Source organism: Macaca nemestrina, chromosome 15 (genome assembly GCF_043159975.1).
Source record: "Macaca nemestrina isolate mMacNem1 chromosome 15, mMacNem.hap1, whole genome shotgun sequence".
Taxonomy (NCBI): Eukaryota; Metazoa; Chordata; class Mammalia; order Primates; family Cercopithecidae; genus Macaca; species Macaca nemestrina.
This window is the reverse complement of record NC_092139.1, coordinates 100,085,728-100,104,314: the sequence shown is the minus strand read 5'-3', so window position 1 is coordinate 100,104,314 and position 18,587 is coordinate 100,085,728. Positions and strand designations below refer to the sequence as shown.

General features: G+C 44.1%; 2 protein-coding genes across 3 annotated transcripts in view; one reads left to right on the top strand and one right to left on the bottom strand.

The window, feature by feature from the left end:
* LOC105494000 (F-box protein 7) overlaps window positions 1-18,587 on the bottom strand; it is an 86,773-nt gene that overhangs the window by 63,917 nt on the left and 4,269 nt on the right. The window lies entirely within an intron of this gene.
* The window catches only part of LOC105493999 (BPI fold containing family C), a 60,952-nt gene that overhangs the window by 39,605 nt on the left and 2,760 nt on the right, over window positions 1-18,587 (top strand). For both annotated transcript variants that reach the window (XM_071080481.1, XM_011762048.3), the window contains 2 exons: window positions 15,720-15,762; window positions 18,004-18,067. In XM_071080481.1, the coding sequence (XP_070936582.1) occupies window positions 15,720-15,762; window positions 18,004-18,067 (107 nt within the window). The remainder of the gene's footprint in view (window positions 1-15,719; window positions 15,763-18,003; window positions 18,068-18,587) is intronic.

The window sequence follows — 18,587 nt, the reverse complement described above, 5'->3', positions numbered from 1 at the left end:
TAAAAATTGTACTGTCAAGCTTTTCTTTTTTCCATTACAGTAACATAAAAATAAAATAGGGAACAAAATAATTACAAATATAATTGTGTAATATGTCCAGGTGCCATCTTACAGGCTCTTACCTGTAATCCCAGCAATTTGGGAGGCCAAGGTGGGAGGATCACTTGAGGCCAGGAGTTTGAGACCAGCCTGGGCAACAAAGTGAGACCTCATCTCTACGAAAGCTTTTTTAAAAATTAGCTAGACATGGTGGCGCACCCCTGTAATCCCAACTACTCAGGAAGCTGAGGGGGGGAGAATTGCTTGAGCCCAGGAGTTTGAGATTACACTAAGCTATGATCATGCCACTGCACTCTTAACACGAGCAATAGAATGAGACCTTGTCTCTCAAAAAATATATATATCTCTCATATATTTTATATTGTATATTTTATATACCTACATAAATTAAATACATAAAATATTACATATTTAATAAACATATTTTATATACTATATATAAAACAATATATTTTATAAAATGTTTTATATAAATATATAAAATATATTTCCTATATTTTATTTTTATTAATTTTATATAAACATACAAAGAATATATACATATAATTCTGTAATAGAAGTGCACATTCTAATGGTACAGCAATATAAACTACAGTCCTTCTTTATCAAATTCATAGAGCATGCTAGTGAGGAAACAGCATAAAGCTTTGGGAGTTAAGGAACCAAGTTTCCAGTTCTTACTCACAGGATCTATGACCCTGATCAAGTCTGTTAACCTCCTTGAGCCCCGGTTTCCTGTAACGATCTTTATCTTATCTGTAAATAAGGAAGCTGAACTGGATCATGCCTAAGGTATCTTCAGACTGACCATCTGATCCCATTGCTAGAACGTAGAATTTAACAAGATCTGCCCCGTGGCCTGCCTGCCTGTCAAATGCATGTGACGCACGGTGAAAGGCCATGTGCAGGCCACATACGTAGATCACTGAACACGAAATGCCATTCGGCAGAACCATCTGCAAAGCCCATTTTCCTCAGGCCTATAAAGCTGGAAGTTGAAGTCATCCATCAGACTACCTGGGGGGAGAATTTACAGAAAGATCAGGTGGCCCAGACTAAATGTATGCAAGGAAGAAAAGGAAGCAATGAAACACACGTAAGCAGAGTCAGAAAAGATCTGAGAAACCAGCAGAGGGGGAGTAAATCGACCACAAGTCAACATGGTAGTTTTGAAGACTATTGTGGAAACATGGAAAATGGCCAGGCGCGGTGGTTCACGCCTGTAACCCCAGCACTTCGGGAGGGCAAGGCAGGCAGATCACGAGGTCAGGAGTTCGAGACCAGCCTGGGCAACATAGTGAAACCCTGTCTCTACTGAAAATACAAAAATTAGTTGGGCATGGTGGCACACGCCTGTAGTCCCAGCTACTCGGGAGGCTGAGGCAGGCGAATCACTCGAAGTCAGGAGGTAGAGGTTGTGGTGGGCTGAGATTGTGCCACTGCACTCCAGCCTGGGCAACAGAGTGAGACTTCATCTCAAAAAAAAAAAAAAAAAAAAAAAAAAACACGGAAAATGGAAAATGTATTCAATAAAATTATGTTAAACAGAAAACACAGAATACAAAACTGCACAAACACAACAGCCATTATTTGTGTAAAATAGCTTTGCATCTGGAAGAAGGAAATTGCTTTGCATCTGGACAAGGAAGTGAATCACAAAAATGAAAATGAAAAGTTGTGTTAGGATATGAGATTATGAGAGGTTCTTTTAAACATTTTCTTTTCTTTTTTTTTTTTTTTTTGAGACAGTCTCGCTCTGTTGCCCAGGCTGGAATGCTGTGGTGTGATATCGGCTCACTGCAAGCTCTGCCTCCCGGGTTCACGTCATTCTGCTGCCTCAGCCTCCTGAGTAGCTGGGACTACAGGCGCCTGCCACCACACCCAGCTAATTTTTTTGTATTTTTAGTAGAGACAAGATTTCACCGTGTTAGCCAGGATGGTCTCCAACTCCTGACCTCATGATCTGCCTGCCTCGGCCTCCCAAAGTGTTGGGATTATAGGCGTGAGCCACCGCGCCTGGGCTTCGTTAAAATTTTCTTTGTAGGGCCGGGCGCGGTGGCTCAAGCCTGTAATCCCAGCACTTTGGGAGGCCGAGACGGGCGGATCACGAGGTCGGGAGATCGAGACCATCCTGGCTAACACGGTGAAACCCCGTCTCTACTAAAAAAATACAAAAAACTAGCCGGGCGACGTGGCGGGCGCCTGTAGTCCCAGCTACTTGGGAGGCTGAGGCAGGAGAATGGTGTAAACCCGGGAGGCGGAGCTTGCAGTGAGCTGAGATCCGGCCACTGCACTCTAGCCTGGGCAGCAGAGTGAGACTCCGTCTCAAAAAAAAAAAAAAAAAAAAAAATTTTTCTTTGTAATTATACTGTTTTTCCAACAAAAGGAATACAATTTTATTTATTTATTTATTTATTTTTGAGACAGAATGTTACTCTGTCATCTAGGCTGGAGTGCAGTGGTGCAATCTCGGCTCACTACAACCTCTGCCTCCTAGGTTCAAGGGATTCTCCTGCCTCAGCCCACCGAGTAGCTGGGATTACAGGCATCTGCCACCAAGCCTGGCTAATTTTAGTATTTTTAATAGAGATGGGGTTTCACCATGTTGGCCAGGCTGGTCTTGAACTCCTAACCGCAGTCGATCCGTTGGCCTCGGCCTCCCAAAGTGCTGGGATTACAGGAATGAGCCACCGCGCCCGGAAATACAACTTAAAAAAAAAAAAAAAGCCAGTATGGTTTCCCAGAGAGAAAAGGTTTTATAAAGGCTTTACTCACATTTACCAAGCCCTTCAAAGCAGTCCTGACTTCTTCATTAGCTTCCGTTAGGCACAATAGGCACAGTGCCTAGAGCCACAATACTTTAAAAAGCCCACGAAAGACCAGGCAGGGTGGCACACGCACTTTGGGAGGCCAAGGTGAGAGGATTGCTTGAGCCCAGGGGGTCGAGGCTACAGTGAGCTATGATCTCAGCCTGAGCAACAGCGCAAAACCCTGTCCAAACAAAAAAAAAAAACCACACATGAAAATGTTTTAATATATTTAAAAACAAGAATTTAAAAAAATGAATACAATTTAGACTTGATCATACTTATCTTTATACCAAAAGAGTTATAAAATATAATTTTCAATATTTTTTTAACAGAAGAAAGGCCCCCAAAGACAAAAGTGCCTCAGGCCTCCAGAAGTCATGAAGTGGCCCTATTTCTAGGGAATCAGGCTGATGAAACTCTGAACCATGATCTTTATTTGGCAGTTCTTTTTTGTTTTGTTTTGTTTTGTTTTTTGAGACGTAATCTCGCTCTGTCACCCAGGCTGGAGTGCAGTGGCGTGATCTCAGTTCGTTGCAACCCCTGCTTCCCAGGTTCAAGTGATTCTCCTGCCTCATCTCCCGAGTAGCTGGGACTACAGGCGCATACCACCACGCCCAGATAATTTTTGTATTTTTAGTAGAGATGGGGTTTCACCATGTTGGCCAGGATGGTCTTGATCTCTTGACCTTGTGATCTGCCCACCTTGGCCTCCCAAAGTGCTGGAATTACAGGTGCAATATTTGGCAGTTCTAATACTGAGGATGAAAGCCAGAGAGCAGGAGGGTGAGGGGGGAAGGAACCAAAGGTGAGAACTTGGCAGCATCTGAGATTGGCCATGAGAGGAAGCAAGGAGAGAATGTGGATAGCATTGCTTGAGCATTGGGACTGCGATGCTTAGTCTGTTGGAAAACAAAGAGGAAAGGACCAGGAGGAAAGCAAAGGCTGGAAATGGGGAGTGATGCAGGGCGGGGCACAGGGGCAGGGCTGCTAATTGAGGCAGAAGATTCCTAGAGAAGATAGAAACAACACTTACATCTGAGCAGGTGTCTGGTTTACTGGCAGAATCTCAAGGAAGGATTTCATCGTGATTCAACTTCAGGCTTGTGGCAAGAAGGTGCAAAAGATTTTAAGAAACATGGAGACCAGGTTCACTTTTCTGCTTAAATCAAACTAATCCTTATCTCTTATGTTTCTGTAATACTAGTAAGCAACAGCACGTTCAATGGCTGTTATGTTTATTTATGAGAGTAACTGAAAAAACTGTTTTAAGCCGATAAATTTACATTATCCCGGAAATGTTTGAATTCATTCTCTTGGCTTCCTGCAGTCCACAGAGTTCTTTGACCTCATGAATGTGAACCCTGAAATTAGGACCCCTGGCTTGTTGTCTGTTGCCCAGCAGTCTCCTGGAGATTCTCTGCTGGGCAGGCTTCTGGTGTTCTGATGCCTTTGCTGGGTCTGAGCAGGACTGGCTACATAATTTGCAGGCCCCAGTGCAAAATGAAAATGCAGAGCCTCTTTTCAAAAGGATTAAGAATGTCTTTCTTTTTTTTTTTGAGACAAGAGTCTTGCTCTGTCACCCGGGCTGGAGTGCAGTGGCACGATCTTGGCTCACTGCAGCCTCTGCCCCCCAGGTTCCGGTGATTCTCCTGCCTCGGCCTCCTGGATGGCTGGGATTACAGGCGCACGCCACCACACCTGGCTAATTTTTGTAGTTTTAGTAGAGATGGGGTTTTACCATGTTGGCTAGGCTGGTGTCGAACTCATGACCTCACGTGATCCGCCCTCCTCGGCCTCCCAAAGTGCGGGGATTACAGGTGTGAACCACCATGCCCGGCCGAGAATTTCAAGATGGAGATGTCAGGGCATTAAACCAAGCACAGGGGCTTTCCAAGCACAAGTGAGGTTGGCTCCCGCATGGGGTGTTATAGCAAACCTCAGGCAGTGAGTAGGCTGGGGCAAGGCAGGTGGGCTGGGTTTAAAGCAGCCAAACCAGGAGGCAAGACTTTGCAGAGGAGTCAGGGCTGTGTTGAAATGACAGCCCTGGGCTCTGGCAGTAGGATCCCTAGTCCTGCCTCCCATGCAGGCTGCCCCAGCTGGCTCCTCCACTCCTGGGCTCCCCAAGCTTTTCAGGATGAGCTGGTTTGGTCTTGGGTGATGTCAGAGAGACGCAGCAGGAAAAGGATCAAGTGGGTGGGGATTGTGGAACATTCCTGAGAAGAACCAGGGAACATGAGGGCTCCAAATTACTCTCCCCAAACAACAACAACATGGCCTCTCTAACTATCCCCTGCCTGAATATGCCTCTTCCTGGAGCTGCTCGGGGCTGGCTGCATAGACAGAAAATAGAGAAATCAGAGACAAACCCAGTGTTGGTGGTCTAGACAGACCGTAGGATCACAGGCTTTGGAGTCAGACTGGCTGGTCTGGTTCTGATCCCAGTGCTGCCACTAATTAGCTGCAGCATCTCAGGCAAGTTTCTTAACCTCTCTTGGACAGTTTCCTCCTCTGTAAAATGGTGTAATAAAGCCTACTTCGGGAGAAGGCTGTGAGAAGTATGAGAGTTAATATAGGTAAAGTGTGTGGTAGCCATTCAATAGCTCTGTGATCTTGCATAAGTTATTTAACCTCCATAAAGTATAAAACGAGGATAGGACCTACCTCCAGGACCATTCATTTAATCTATTGACCATTACTGAGCATGTGCCAGGTCCTGGAGACACGGAGTTGTAAGGTTTAAATGAAATAACAGAGGCACCGGGCTTGGCATGGGACCTAGTAGACGGTAAACACCCAATAATAAAGAAGAGTAGGCCGGGCGCGGTGGCTCACGCCTGTAATCCCAGCACTTTGGGAGGCTGAGGCGCACAGATCACGAGGTCAGAAGACTGAGACCATCCTGGCAAACACGGTGAAACCCTGTCTCTATTAAAAATACAAAAAAAAAAAAAAAAAAAATTAGCCGGGCGTGGTGGCGGGTGCCTGTAGTCCGAGCTACTCGGGAGGCTGAGGCAGGAGAATGGCGTGAACCCGGGAGGCAGAGCTTGCAGTGAGCCAAGATCACGCCACTGCACTCCAGCCTGGGCGACAGAACGAGACTCCGTCTCAAAAAAGAAGAAGAAGAAAAAAAAAAAGAATAGTCATGAACTGTACCAAAAAATGACTATTTCTTAGCTGTTGGCTTTGACTATGATTTCAAATTTAGAGCTAGCCTCAGCCAGGACAAGGAGGTGCTCAGTGGTAGCAGATCATTTCCAGAGTCCCCCGATTCAGAACACGCCTCACTCCCCTGTATCCTGCCCATGGAGCACTAAGAGAGAAATAGTCTTTTTTTGCATAATTCATGACTATTGGAGAAATAGTCTTTTTTTGCATAATTTATGACCATTCTTTATTATTGGGTCTTTATCGTCTACTAGGCCCCGTGCCAAGCCCAACACTTGTATTATTTCATTTAAATCTTCCAACTCTGTGTCTCCAGGGCCTGACACAGTGCTCAATAAATGTCAGTTGATTAAATGAACGGTCCTAGAGGTAGGTACTATTATCCCCACTTTACAGTTTGTAGAGATTAAATAACTTACTCAAGGTCACAGAGCTACTGAATGGCTGAGCCAGAACTTGAACCTGGGTGAGTCCACTTTGAAAACCGTGAGTATTTACTTACCACAGTATACTGCCTTTGATGTAGTGAAGAGCTACGACTTAGAAAATAGGACTTAAGGCCAGGTGCGGTGGCTCATGCCTGTAATCCCGGCACTTTGGGAGGCCGAGGTGGGGAATCACAAGGTCAGGAGATCGAGACCATCCTGGTTAACATGGTGAAACCCTGTATCTACTAAAAATACAAAAAGAAAATTAGGCGGGCATGGTGGCAGGCACCTGTAGTCCCAGCTACTCAGGAGGCTGAGGCAGGAGAACGGTGTGAACCCGGAAGGCAGAGCTTGTAGTGAGCCGAGATCACGCCACTGCACTCCGGCCTGGGTGACAGAGTGGGACATCATCTCAAAAAGAAAAAGAAAAGAAAAGAGAGAAAGAAAAAAAATAAGACTGAAGGCCAAGTGCAGTGTCCCACGCCGATAATTTCAGCACTTTGGGAGGCCGAGGCAGGTGGATCACCTGAGGTCAGGAGTTCAACACCAGCCTGGCCAACATGATGAAACCCTGTCTCTACTAATAATACAAAAATTAGCTGGGCATGGTGGTGCATGCCTGTAATCCCAGCTACTCGGGAGGCTGAGGCAGTTGAATCGCTTGAACTCAGGAAGCAGAGGTTGCAGTGAGCCGAGATCATGCCATTGCACTCCAGCCTGGGCGACAAGAGCAAAACTGTGTCTCAAAAAAAAAAAAAAGAAGAAAGAAAGAAAAGAAGACTTAAGATTCAGGAAATAAATACCCTTGCCTGAAAGAGGAAACCCACGAGCATGGAGTCACGCTAAATTGAAACAGGCAGCATGCCCTTTTTCAATATTCAGCATTGATAAAAGAAAGAGAAAATACTCGAACTGGTTATCCTGAAATCGAAAAAAATACACAGCACTTTTCTCATTATATCAAGGAATCAAGGGGAGAAAATGGTAAAGAAAGTAAAAAACTAGGAATTCTAATAACACACTTGAGCTCTTTGAGCATGTCTAGTTAAGAGCACAGTCTCGGCCAGGCACGGTGGCTCACGCCTGTAATCCCAGCATTTTGGGAGGCAGAGGCAGGTGGATCATGAGGTCAGGAGTTTGAGACCAGCCTGGCCAATGTGGTGAAACCCCGTCTCTACTAAAAATACAAAAACATTAGCCCGGTGTAGTGACACGCCCCTATAGTCCCAGCTACTCAGGAGGCTGAGGCAGGAGAATGCCGTGAACCCGGGAGGCGGTGCTTGCAGGGAGCGGAGATTGCGCCACTGCACTCCAGCTTGGGCGACAGAGCGATACTCTGTCAAAAAAAAAAAAAAAAAAAAAAAAAAAAAGCACAGTGTCTGGAGTCAGGCATATCTGGATTTGAATTCTACCTCTTCCACTTGCTACCTGTGTGACCTCAGGCAAGTTACTTAGCCTCTTTAAGTATCAGTTTCGGCCGGGCGCGGTGGCTCAAGCCTGTATGGGAGGCCGAGACGGGCGGATCACGAGTTCAGGAGATCGAGACCATCCTGGCTAACACGGTGAAACCCCGTCTCTACTAAAATACAAAAAAAATTAGCCGGGCGAGGTGGCGGGCGCCTGTACTCCCAGCTACTCGGGAGGCTGAGGCAGGAGAATGGCGTGAACCCGGGAGGCGGGGCTTGCAGTGAGCTGAGATCCGGCCACTGCACTCCAGCCTGGGCAACAGAGCTAGACTCCGTCTCAAAAAAAAAAAAAAAAAAAAAAAAAGTATCAGTTTCCTCATCAGCAAAACAGAACACTGCTCCATAGGTTGTTGTATGGGTGGATGAGATAATGTATGTAAATCACTTAGCACAACAGTCAGCATATAGTCATTGATCAAGAAATATTTGTTCCTAGTAGTACTAGTATTCCATTCTCTTTCCCCATTCTAAAATCAAATTTTGACCAAATAACCGGGAGAAATTGATCCCAAGAGACATGACAAGTCAGGATGGTTTTTAAAGCCGTGGAGTTTTAAACCAGACTCACTGCTCCATCTACAATTGAGAGTTATTCCAAACATACTTCTCTTTGGAGGCAACCTCAGTACAGTTTGGCCCACATAGTAGACATGTTTTAGATTACTTCAGAGGCCAAGTTAAATGACACGTTCCCTTGGTCTTCATCCAGATGACTTAATTCTAACCCTCTTAATCCCATGCAAAGCTCAAGGCAATCAGATGTACGTTATTGTTGAACCATTTATAACCTAGGAGGTTTTTTGTTTTTGTTTTTTGACATTGCATTGATTGAGGCTTTGGACATTCCAAACTGAACTCCACCATCAACACACATGCACACCACACACACACACACCCTACAACTCCTCCCAAGCAATATAGTCTGAGAATGCAAATATAACTGACTACAAGCAGATGGAATCACTACCTAACTATACTCCTCAAGCTTGGGCAGATAAACATTTCCCAATGATGAGCAAGCCATTGGAGCTCAGACTTGGCACCTGGGTTGACCCCCAGCTCCACCCTTCCTCTAAGCTACTCTTGAAGCCATGGCAGAAGAATACCACAGTGGGGTAGCCCCTGTCAGAGGAGGAAATCCCAAATGGAAGCTTCTTCCAGAATTTCCAGGCTGCAGGAAACAATGAAATTCAAACATTGGATAACTCTTACTCATCAAGAGGGTACTTTAATGGTGGAATGGGTTCAACACATTCTTCCCCTTAAAACTTTTCATCATCGGATTAAATCCACAGCCTGAGGTTTTCAAGCTCTTCATCAGCTGGTCCTGCTTCTCAAGCCAGCCAACCTTATCTTCCTCAGCTCACTAAAACGAACATTCTGCTTTAGACTGGCTCACCTTCAAAGGGACCCCAATTCCAACAAACACTCCCCAACCCATGTCCTTCGTCTGCTCATTTATCCACATATCCATCCAGTAAGAATTTACTGAGCACCTATTATGTGCTCTGCACTGTTTTTAACACAGAAGGACAATGGTTTCTATTTTCCAGGTCCACAGCCTGGTGGGAGAAACACTACCAGGTGACAAGGGGCATGCCAGAGAGGTCTACAGAGTCTTCTCTCAAAGGGAAACTTGTTTTCCCCCCATGATATGCCTCATATCACACACACATGCACGCTTACACACACCTACACACAACTCTAACCTACACTGGTTTCTTTATCTTTTTGCACTTTTTTTTTGAAATGGAGTCTTGCTCTGTCACCCAGACTGGAGTGCAGTGGTGTGATCTCGGCTCACTGCAACCGCCACCTCCCAGGTTCAAGCAATTCTCCTGCCTCTGCCTCCCGAGTAGCTGGGATTACAGGCATGCGCCACCATGCCTGACTAATTTTTGTATTTTTAGTAGAGACGGGGTTTTTCCATGTTGGCCAGGCTGGTCTCAAACTCCTGACTGCAGGTGATCCGCCTGTCTCAGCCTCCCAAAGTCCTGGGATTACAGGCGTGAGCCACCGAGCCCGGCTTCACACCCTTTTTAGAGCCTCTGCAGCAAGTCTCTGTGGTGTATAAACTTATGAAGAAGCACCTGAGTATACGTTGCTTTGTGTTGTTCTCTAATCACCTCCTACAAATGACTTCTCGCCATCCCTCATAATCATAGATAGAGGTTAAATTTTTCACATTGCCTTGCACTTTTCCTGAGCACAGAATGAGCACCTGGGTAGCCCCTTGGCCTGCTGATCTTTTCTCCATGCTGCAGCCAGAATGATCTTTACAAAACACAGACATCATCTCCTTTCTTAAAAAACCTTCATTGGATTTCTTGCTCTGAGGATAAAGATGAAAATCGTAACACAACCAGAGGCTCTGAGCCTGGTCAATCTCGTCTGCCTCTCGCAGTGCCCTGCTGTGCTCTCCCAGCTATCATTTCCCTTCTTGGGACTTCTGCAACCCTGCCTGGAACCCTCCCCACTCCCTTCCCCATTTTGCCTTTTGAATCTTACTCATCCTTCATATTTCCGCTCAAGCAGCCCTCCCCTGGAAACCTTCCTACATCTACCAAATGAGATCAAGTTCCTCTTTGTCTTTTGACTTCATGAAATTGTTTATTTCCTTAAGAGCATTTATCTCAGTTGTAATTAAACCTTAATTAGTGGAATGATTTGATTAATGACTGCCACCCCACTAGGTTGTAAGCTTCATGAGAACAGTGGTTGTGTCTAGTTTTGCTCACAATGCTGCTATTTCTAGCACCTGTCCCAGTACTGACACATAATAAATATTTGCTGGATGACTCAATCCATGAATAAGTGAACATTAAATGCCTAAATGTACCAAGTTCTCAATCCTGAGAATACAAAGATAATTAAGACTGGATCTCTACTCTTACGGAGTTCAGAGTCAGGGGGCAAAGACATAAACAAAAGTTCAAAGGGTACTGAGTGGTGGGATTGATTTTCAACGTCTGCCGTGGACACAGAGTTGGAGGAATAACACTGTGAGCGCTGTGGCACTTGATCTTGACGCTTAACCTTGACACTTGGTTACCATTAGGTCATATTTCCTATATTCACCCAGATCATGAAGGGCCTTCGCCATGCTTAAGAGTTTGCACTTTAGCTCTGGTTTCAATCCGGGCAATAAATCTTCTATAAAACTTTTTTAAGTTTTGTGTTTTAATAGACACATAGCAGTTGTACATATTTATGGCGCACAGTAAAAATAGACTACGCTTTTGTTTGTTTGTTTTTTGAGAGAGGGTCTCACTTTGTCACCCAGGCTGGAGTGCAGTGATGCAAATATGGATCACTGCAGCCTCAACCTCGTGGGCTCAAACAATTCTCCTGCCTCAGCCTGCAAGCAGCTGGGACTACAGGCTCACACCAGCACAGTGGGCTAATTTTTTTAATTTTTTTGTAGAGATGGGGTTTCATCATCTTGCCCAAGGTGGTCTTGAACTCCTGAGCTGAAGTCATCCCCCTGCCTCAGACTTCCAGAGTGCTGGGATTATAGGTGCGAGCCACTGCACCGGGCTGGCTACACTTTTACATGTCTGCAAAGTAGGGCTATTTGAGCTCCCTTCCTCCCCAGTGACTCCATGGTTCTGCAGTAACAATCAGTTCCCAGTAGCAGGGCTTCAAGTAATAGCTTAGGGACCTGGCAGAGGTTAAAAGGTCAAAGGACTGGAATTGGATGCCACCTGGTGGCCTGAATTGAGCTTCCCTGTTTTTCAGCGCCAGGGGCAAGGACAGTTTGCCTTTTTTTTGAGGGGGGGGGATAGGGTCTCACACTGTCATCCAGTCTGAAGTGCAGTGGTGTGATCTCGGCTCACTGCAACCTCGGCCTTTCAGGCTCAAGCAATCCTCCCACCTCAGCCTTCTGAGTAACTGGGACAACAGGCATGCAACACCTGGCCTGACTAACTTTTTAAAAAAAATTTAGCTGGGGTTTTGCCATGTTTCTCAGGCTGGTCTTGAACTCCCAGGCTCAAGTGATCTGCCCGCCTTGGCCTCCCAGGGTGCTGGGAGAGTTTACTCTTTGCTCTGCCTCTTTGCATTCAGTGAAAATCGTTCATCAGTACTCAAAAATGGTAAGTGTGCCTAGAGAACTAGGAAAGAGACAGAATTAATATGTCCATAGGAGGAAAGGATAGCCTGGTTCAAAGAAAATCCCTGACAAGCTCACCCATAGCAGGCGGTCTTGGGGTGGCCAGGCATGGCTTGGACTTGGGATGAAAGAAATGAAAGGAAACTCACAGGTGTAGGCTAATTTCTAAACTGGAATAGGTTTGCCCATGATAAAAGGTGGTGTAACCAGAGAGAGGAGTCCCCTCACATTTCCTCAGAACTGCCCTCAAGGATGCCCTACAGATTCTGGTGCTCATTTTCCAAGGCAATCAGTTTGAGCCTCCATGCCACTGATAGTCTTTCTGTTCTTTGCCAGACCTGTCTCTCTTTTTGATTCTCAGTTATCACTCTGAAGCAATCTCAAAGCCTAATTGATACAAACATGATACTGGCTGAGCAAGAGCTATCTTATCTCTACTGTGAATATCCGCTTTTTAAGTGCAGTAACAGAAAGATTCTTTTTTTTTTTCTTTTTTGAGACGGAGTCTTGCTCAGTCGCCCAGGCTGGAGTGCAGTGGCACAATCTCGGCTCACTGCAAGCTCCGCCTCCTGGGTTCACGCCATTCTCCTGCCTCAGCCTCCAGAGTAGCTGGGACTACAGGCGTCCGCCACCACGCCCAGCTAATTTTTTTGTATTTTTAGTAGAGACGGGGTTTCACTGTGTTAGCCAGGATGGTCTCGATCTCCTGACCTCGTGATCCACCCACCTCGGCCTCCCAAAGTGCTGGGATTACAGGCTTGAGCCACCGTGCCCGGCCCAGAAAGATTCTTAGAGGAGGTAACCCTGAGTTAAATCTTAAGAATTAAAAAGAGTTCACCCAGGGCCAGGAGTGGTGGCTCATGCCTGTAATCCCAGCACTTTGGGAGGATGAGGTGGGAGAGTCACTTGAGTCCAGGAGTTCAAGACCAGCCCAGGCAACATGGTGAAACCTTGTCTCTCCAAAAAATACAAAAATTAGCCACGCATGGTGGCACACAACTGTAGTCAAAGCTACCTGGGAGGCTGAGGCAGGAGGATTGCGATTGCCTGAGCCTGAGCCCAGGAGGCAGAGGCTGCAGTGAGCTGAGATTGCACCACCGCATTCCAGCCTGGTTGACAGAGCGAGACTCTGTCAAAAAAAAAAAAAAAAAAGTTACCTGGTCAAAGAGAACGGGAAAGGGGGAAGTCCATAAAAAGAGAACATCATGTGCAAAGGCACAGAGGACAGAAATATCATAAAATGTGCACAGAAATACCCACAGTTGTTAAGATCTTCTTTGGCCTAGTCCCTCTAATGAATGGAGACTCCAGCAGAAGATATATTGCATTTATTCAAATACAGTTCACATTAAATATAAATTATATTTAACTATGATGGGGTTGAGTTGCGTGACTCGTGGCCATAATGTTACCTTTTGTAGGCATGTACTGATGTTAATTTTTCAGGATTTTTTGGTATATGTTTTGAAGCCAATACCTTTTTTTAAACCTCAGGTCTATATGGCACCTGATGAATAAAACAGCATAGCACTGAGCAGTTCAGAGTTAATGAGGATAAAATTCAAAGTAGAGAATGAAGAGATGAGAGCAGAGAAGCAACTGGGAGCCAAGGTATAGGAAGGCTCATGTGCCATATAAGTGACTTGGACTTTATTGCAGCACTACATAATGTTAATTAGTATTAACAGCATTCATTTACTTACGAATACTTATGGAGCCTGGAACTGTTCTAGACAAAACAAATAAAATCTCTACCCTCAAGACACTTACATTATCACAAGTCATTAAAGAATTTTGATCAGGAGAGTGTCTCCATCAGACATGCCTGGAACATAGCTCCCCCTGGGGATGGTATAGAAGATGGATTGGAGAGGGTCAAGAGTGGAAACAGGGAGATTTGTTAGAAGGCTGATGCAGAAGTAGGGCTCTAGACCTGTGCAAAAGTGAGCCATAGAAAGCTAAAAAGAAAAGCAAGATATGAAAAAGAGAGCTCCGGGATGGGCATCAAGAGATCCAAATCCCAGTAACAAATCTGCCATTAATATTTCTCCTCTTTGACCCTCAGTTTCTCAAACATCTGCAAAATGAAGGAGTCTTTTCTATTCATTACTATTTCTTCATAGTACTATTATTATTGCATAGAAAAATCAAGTGTGTATATTGGGAGGACTACTTACGGATCAGCTCTTGGCAAAACTGGGAAACAGACAACGTTGGCCTTGAGTTTTCTTATGAAAATTCCCATAAAATATCAAGCAACAGGACACGCTGTCACTCAGCCTTACCAAGCTGGGAGAGGGGTCAGGGGGGAGGACTCCCTTCTACTTGGACCTACAGCAAGTGCTCTGTTGATATTTGAAAAAGAACATCAAGGACATTGTGTGCTGTTCTAACTGTTAGCATTTCTCTTCCTAATAAAAGTGGCTCATATTTAGAGTGATAAGGATATGCCAGGCACAGTTCTAGGCATCTTATGTGCATCATTTCATTCAATTTTCACTACAGCCCTGTGAGGCAGGTATTGTTCTTTTTTAATTGTATTGTTTAATGGACATGTCATAATTTTACATATTCAAGGAGTACCTAGTGATGTTTCAATATGTATCAATATGTATAGTGATCAGATCAAGGCAATTAGCGTGTCTATTATCTCAAACAATTTGTTATTTATTTGTGTTGAAGGTGTTCTATCTTCCCTCTAGCTATTTGAAACTATACAATATATTATTATTAACTATAGTCATTTCACATATTCTTATTCATATTTCATAGTTGAGAAAATTAAGATCCAGAGAGATTAAGTAAATCTACAGAGTTAAAAAGAGGCAGAAATGGGGTTACTAACAATTACACTGTACCTTTCACATCAGATAGCTTTCTTAGCTAATACTTCCCTTATGTGCAACGATTGAACAGCTAAAAAAAATGGTGTGAGTAATGTGGCTTTCTGAGGGGTGTGGCCTAGACTGGTCACAGGATTTAGCATCAAGTAGATTGGGATTACAAGGGCTCAGGGAAGTGACAAGGCTGAGTTCAGAGCCAGAAGACCTGAAAACTGTTTCTTAAGATTGTTCTACATTCCAAGTTGCCAAAATTAAGTCCCGTATAGCAAATGCACTTGGGGAACCCACCCTGGTTACAAATCCAAGTCCTAAGCTATTCCTGATCTGCTTCTTAAGCAGCAAAATATAGGGGTAGAAGATGTAATAGAACTCGATGTCTTCCCAATTTTATTTGTGTGTGTGTGTTTTATTTTTGTCTATTACTTTTTTTGACAGGGTCTCACTCTGATACCCAGGCTAGAGTGCAGTAGTGTGATCTTGGCTCACTGTAGCCTCCACCTCCTGGGTTCAAGCAATTCTCCTGCTTCAGCCTTCCAAGTAGCTGGGACTACAGGTGCATGCCACCATGCCCAGCTAATTTTTACATTTTTTTTAGTAGAGTCGGAGTTTCACCATGTTGGCCAGGCTGGTCTCAAATTCCTTACCTCAAGTGATCTGCCCACCTTGGCCTCCCAAAGTGCTGGAAGTACAGGCGTGGGCCACCATGCTCGGCCTTGTGTTTTTTTTTTTTACAGTGACTTTTGAGCTGAAAATATCCTTTTACTTTTTGGTTTCTTTCTACTATGGCTGTTGTTTTTAAATCTACCCCCCTTTAAACTTTTCTTGTTTTCTTTTAGATTCCGCCTTGCTTTGCCAGAGTCCAATCGCAGCAATATTGAGGTAGGAATCTGAGTTCTTGGGGTTACCGGACACTGGAAGAGCAAGGATTTTCCTACTATATATAATACCGAGTTAATTGTTTTCTCTGCCTCGGAGTCCTTGATTTCTGCATAATTGTAGGACTTGACTTTGAAATTCTGTATGCAGCTACTCATCAATTGAGCTCATTAACCATTCAAGAGAGGAACTCTACAGTTTACTTTTATTTACGCAGAAATACTTTTTTAAAAACTCAAAAGACTGTTGAGACATTATATAATGCTCATATAGTAAAATGCTCATATTAGTAAAATGTATAAGACAATGTATAAGGCATTCTCAGGGAATGCCCGTTTTCTCACTAAAATAATCCTCTACAGTTAGAGACGAGAATCCCAAAGGAATATGTAAATTATTAAGCCATGATTAGGTTTACGCTTTGAACACTTTCTGCCCATCTCCTAAAATTAGGTCAATGCTGCTTGTATGGAGACCTTTGTGGGAGGGGGGTTCCCAGCCTGATGACTTTCTGATGGGAAGAGGACACCTCAACATGTGACTTGGAATCCCCCTTCCCTCAAGCTTCAGGAAGATCAGCAAAATCACTACCTCATAGTGCCATGGATGGCACTATCAGAGAGAAGTTAAGTGGATTTTGGTGTCAGAATGCCCGGGTAGAATACTGCCTAGTTCATGGGCAGCACTACATAACGTTAATTATTAGTATTAGCAGTATTCATTTACTTACAAATACTTATTGAGCCTAGAACTGTTCTAGACAAAACAGATAAAATATCTACCCTCAAGGCACTTACATTCTAAAGCAGTGGTTCTCAACTAGTGATTCTCAGCTAGGAACATTTGGCAATGTCTGAAGACATTTTTGGCTGTCACATCCTGGGATGGAAGGAGAGATGCTAATGACACTTGGTGGGTAGAGGCCAGGGATGCTGCTAAACATCTCACAGTGCACAAGACAGCTCCCAACAACAAAGAATGATCCATCCCAAAACGTCAAGAGTGCCACTATTGGGAAACCCTGTTCCAGAGGGTGTGTGATTGTGCTTATGTGTGCGTGACAGGCTGAGAGTAGCAGAAAACAAACAAATATAGTTTTTACTAAAAAATACTATAGAGTAAAAGAAATTGGAATAGGCAGTGTGAGTAGGTATGGAGCTGAAATTACAACCTTGGGGTTTTTTTGTTTTTTTGTTTTTTTTTTTTTTGAGACGGAGTCTTGCTCAGTCACCCAGGCTGGAGTGCAGTGGCACAATCTCCACTCACTGCAAGCTCTGCCTTCCGGGTTCATGCCATTCTCCTGCCTCAACCTCCCGAGTAGCTGGGACTACAGGCACCCGCCATCACGCTCGGCTAATTTTTTTATATTTTTAGTAGAGATGGGGTTTCACCATGTTAGCCAGGATGGTCTCAAATTCCTGACCTCAAGTGATCTGCCCGCCTCAGCCTCTCAAAGTGCTGGGATAACAGGCGTGAGCCACCACGCCCGGCCCAACCTTGGGGTTGTTGAAAGTATTAGCTGAGATTATACATGAAATGCACTTAGCACATTGACTACATAGTAGGCATTAAAGAAACAGTGGTCACTATTTTCATATTTGCAGTAACTATTTCAGTTATTGTCACTTCTGTGTTTTCATATTTACAATAATTATTTCAGTTATTGTCATTTTTATGTCAAGAGGCAGTGTAGCATAATAGTTTCATACATAAACTCTGAGGTCAAACTGCAAAAGTGAATTCCCACTGCCCATTTTCACTCTGGTGATACAGACATACCCACTGCACTCCATCCTGGGCGAGAGTGAGCCTCCATCTCAAAAAAAAAAAAAAAAATTAATTTAAAGAAAAAGATAAATTGGGTGTTCTGGGGACGGCATTAGCTTTGGAGCATGATGTAATGCAAGGGAACTCCTGTGGCTGAGACTCTCAGTAAGTAAGGGAAGATTGCTAATTGGGAAATCTAATAGTTGTTCTTGATTGTCTTGGTAGATATCTGAGCTGCCACGTTTTCTGACACCTTGTAGTCCCTCTGAATTTGTATCACCAAAATCCAGTGCAGAGGGAAGCAGAAGTGTCCATCTTCAAGAGGGAAAAAGTTAGAAAACCCTGAAATATGATTTTCTACAAAGCTAGTATATCCCTCTGAGAAGATCCTACTGCATGCACTCTAGCCTGGGTAACAGAGTAAAAAAACAAAAAAGCCCAATCTGGCAACTGATTCTATTTCCTCTTTTATTTTAGGTCTTGAGGTTTGAAAATATTCTGTCCTCTATTCTTCACTTTGGAGTCCTCCCACTGGCCAATGGTAAGGGATTATTGGTAAACAGTATGACTGTAACATCGGCTAACATCTAACATCTGCATCAGCTGCGCTGGGGATTGTTTGGGACTTTTCACCCTGAAGCTTGTACTTCTATCATGTTATCATGAATCCAGGCCAGCGTCAGAATTTGCAAAGTTTGTACCATCAATGACGTGGTTGCACAATTAGTTATTCTAGATCCAAGCCCTGTTAGCAATTCTATTTGCAAACTCAGCAAGATCGGCTAACACTGGTTGAGTTAAGAAGATTGAAACCATGCTCCTTAGGCAGTAAAGAATCTCCTTCCAGTCAACCAGAAATGGGATTATTTTCCCTACGGGATATCTCTGTGGGTCTTATGCAAGGACCACTAACTGGATAGACACAGTTTTCAAGAATGATAATCCTGGGCCTTCTCCTTGCATAGCAGTTGTTCATAAACTGCAGTATCTGGGGTCTGGCCCAGTTAAAATATTTTTTATATTAGACACCAAAATGTTCTCAAAACCCACTAATTGGGTAT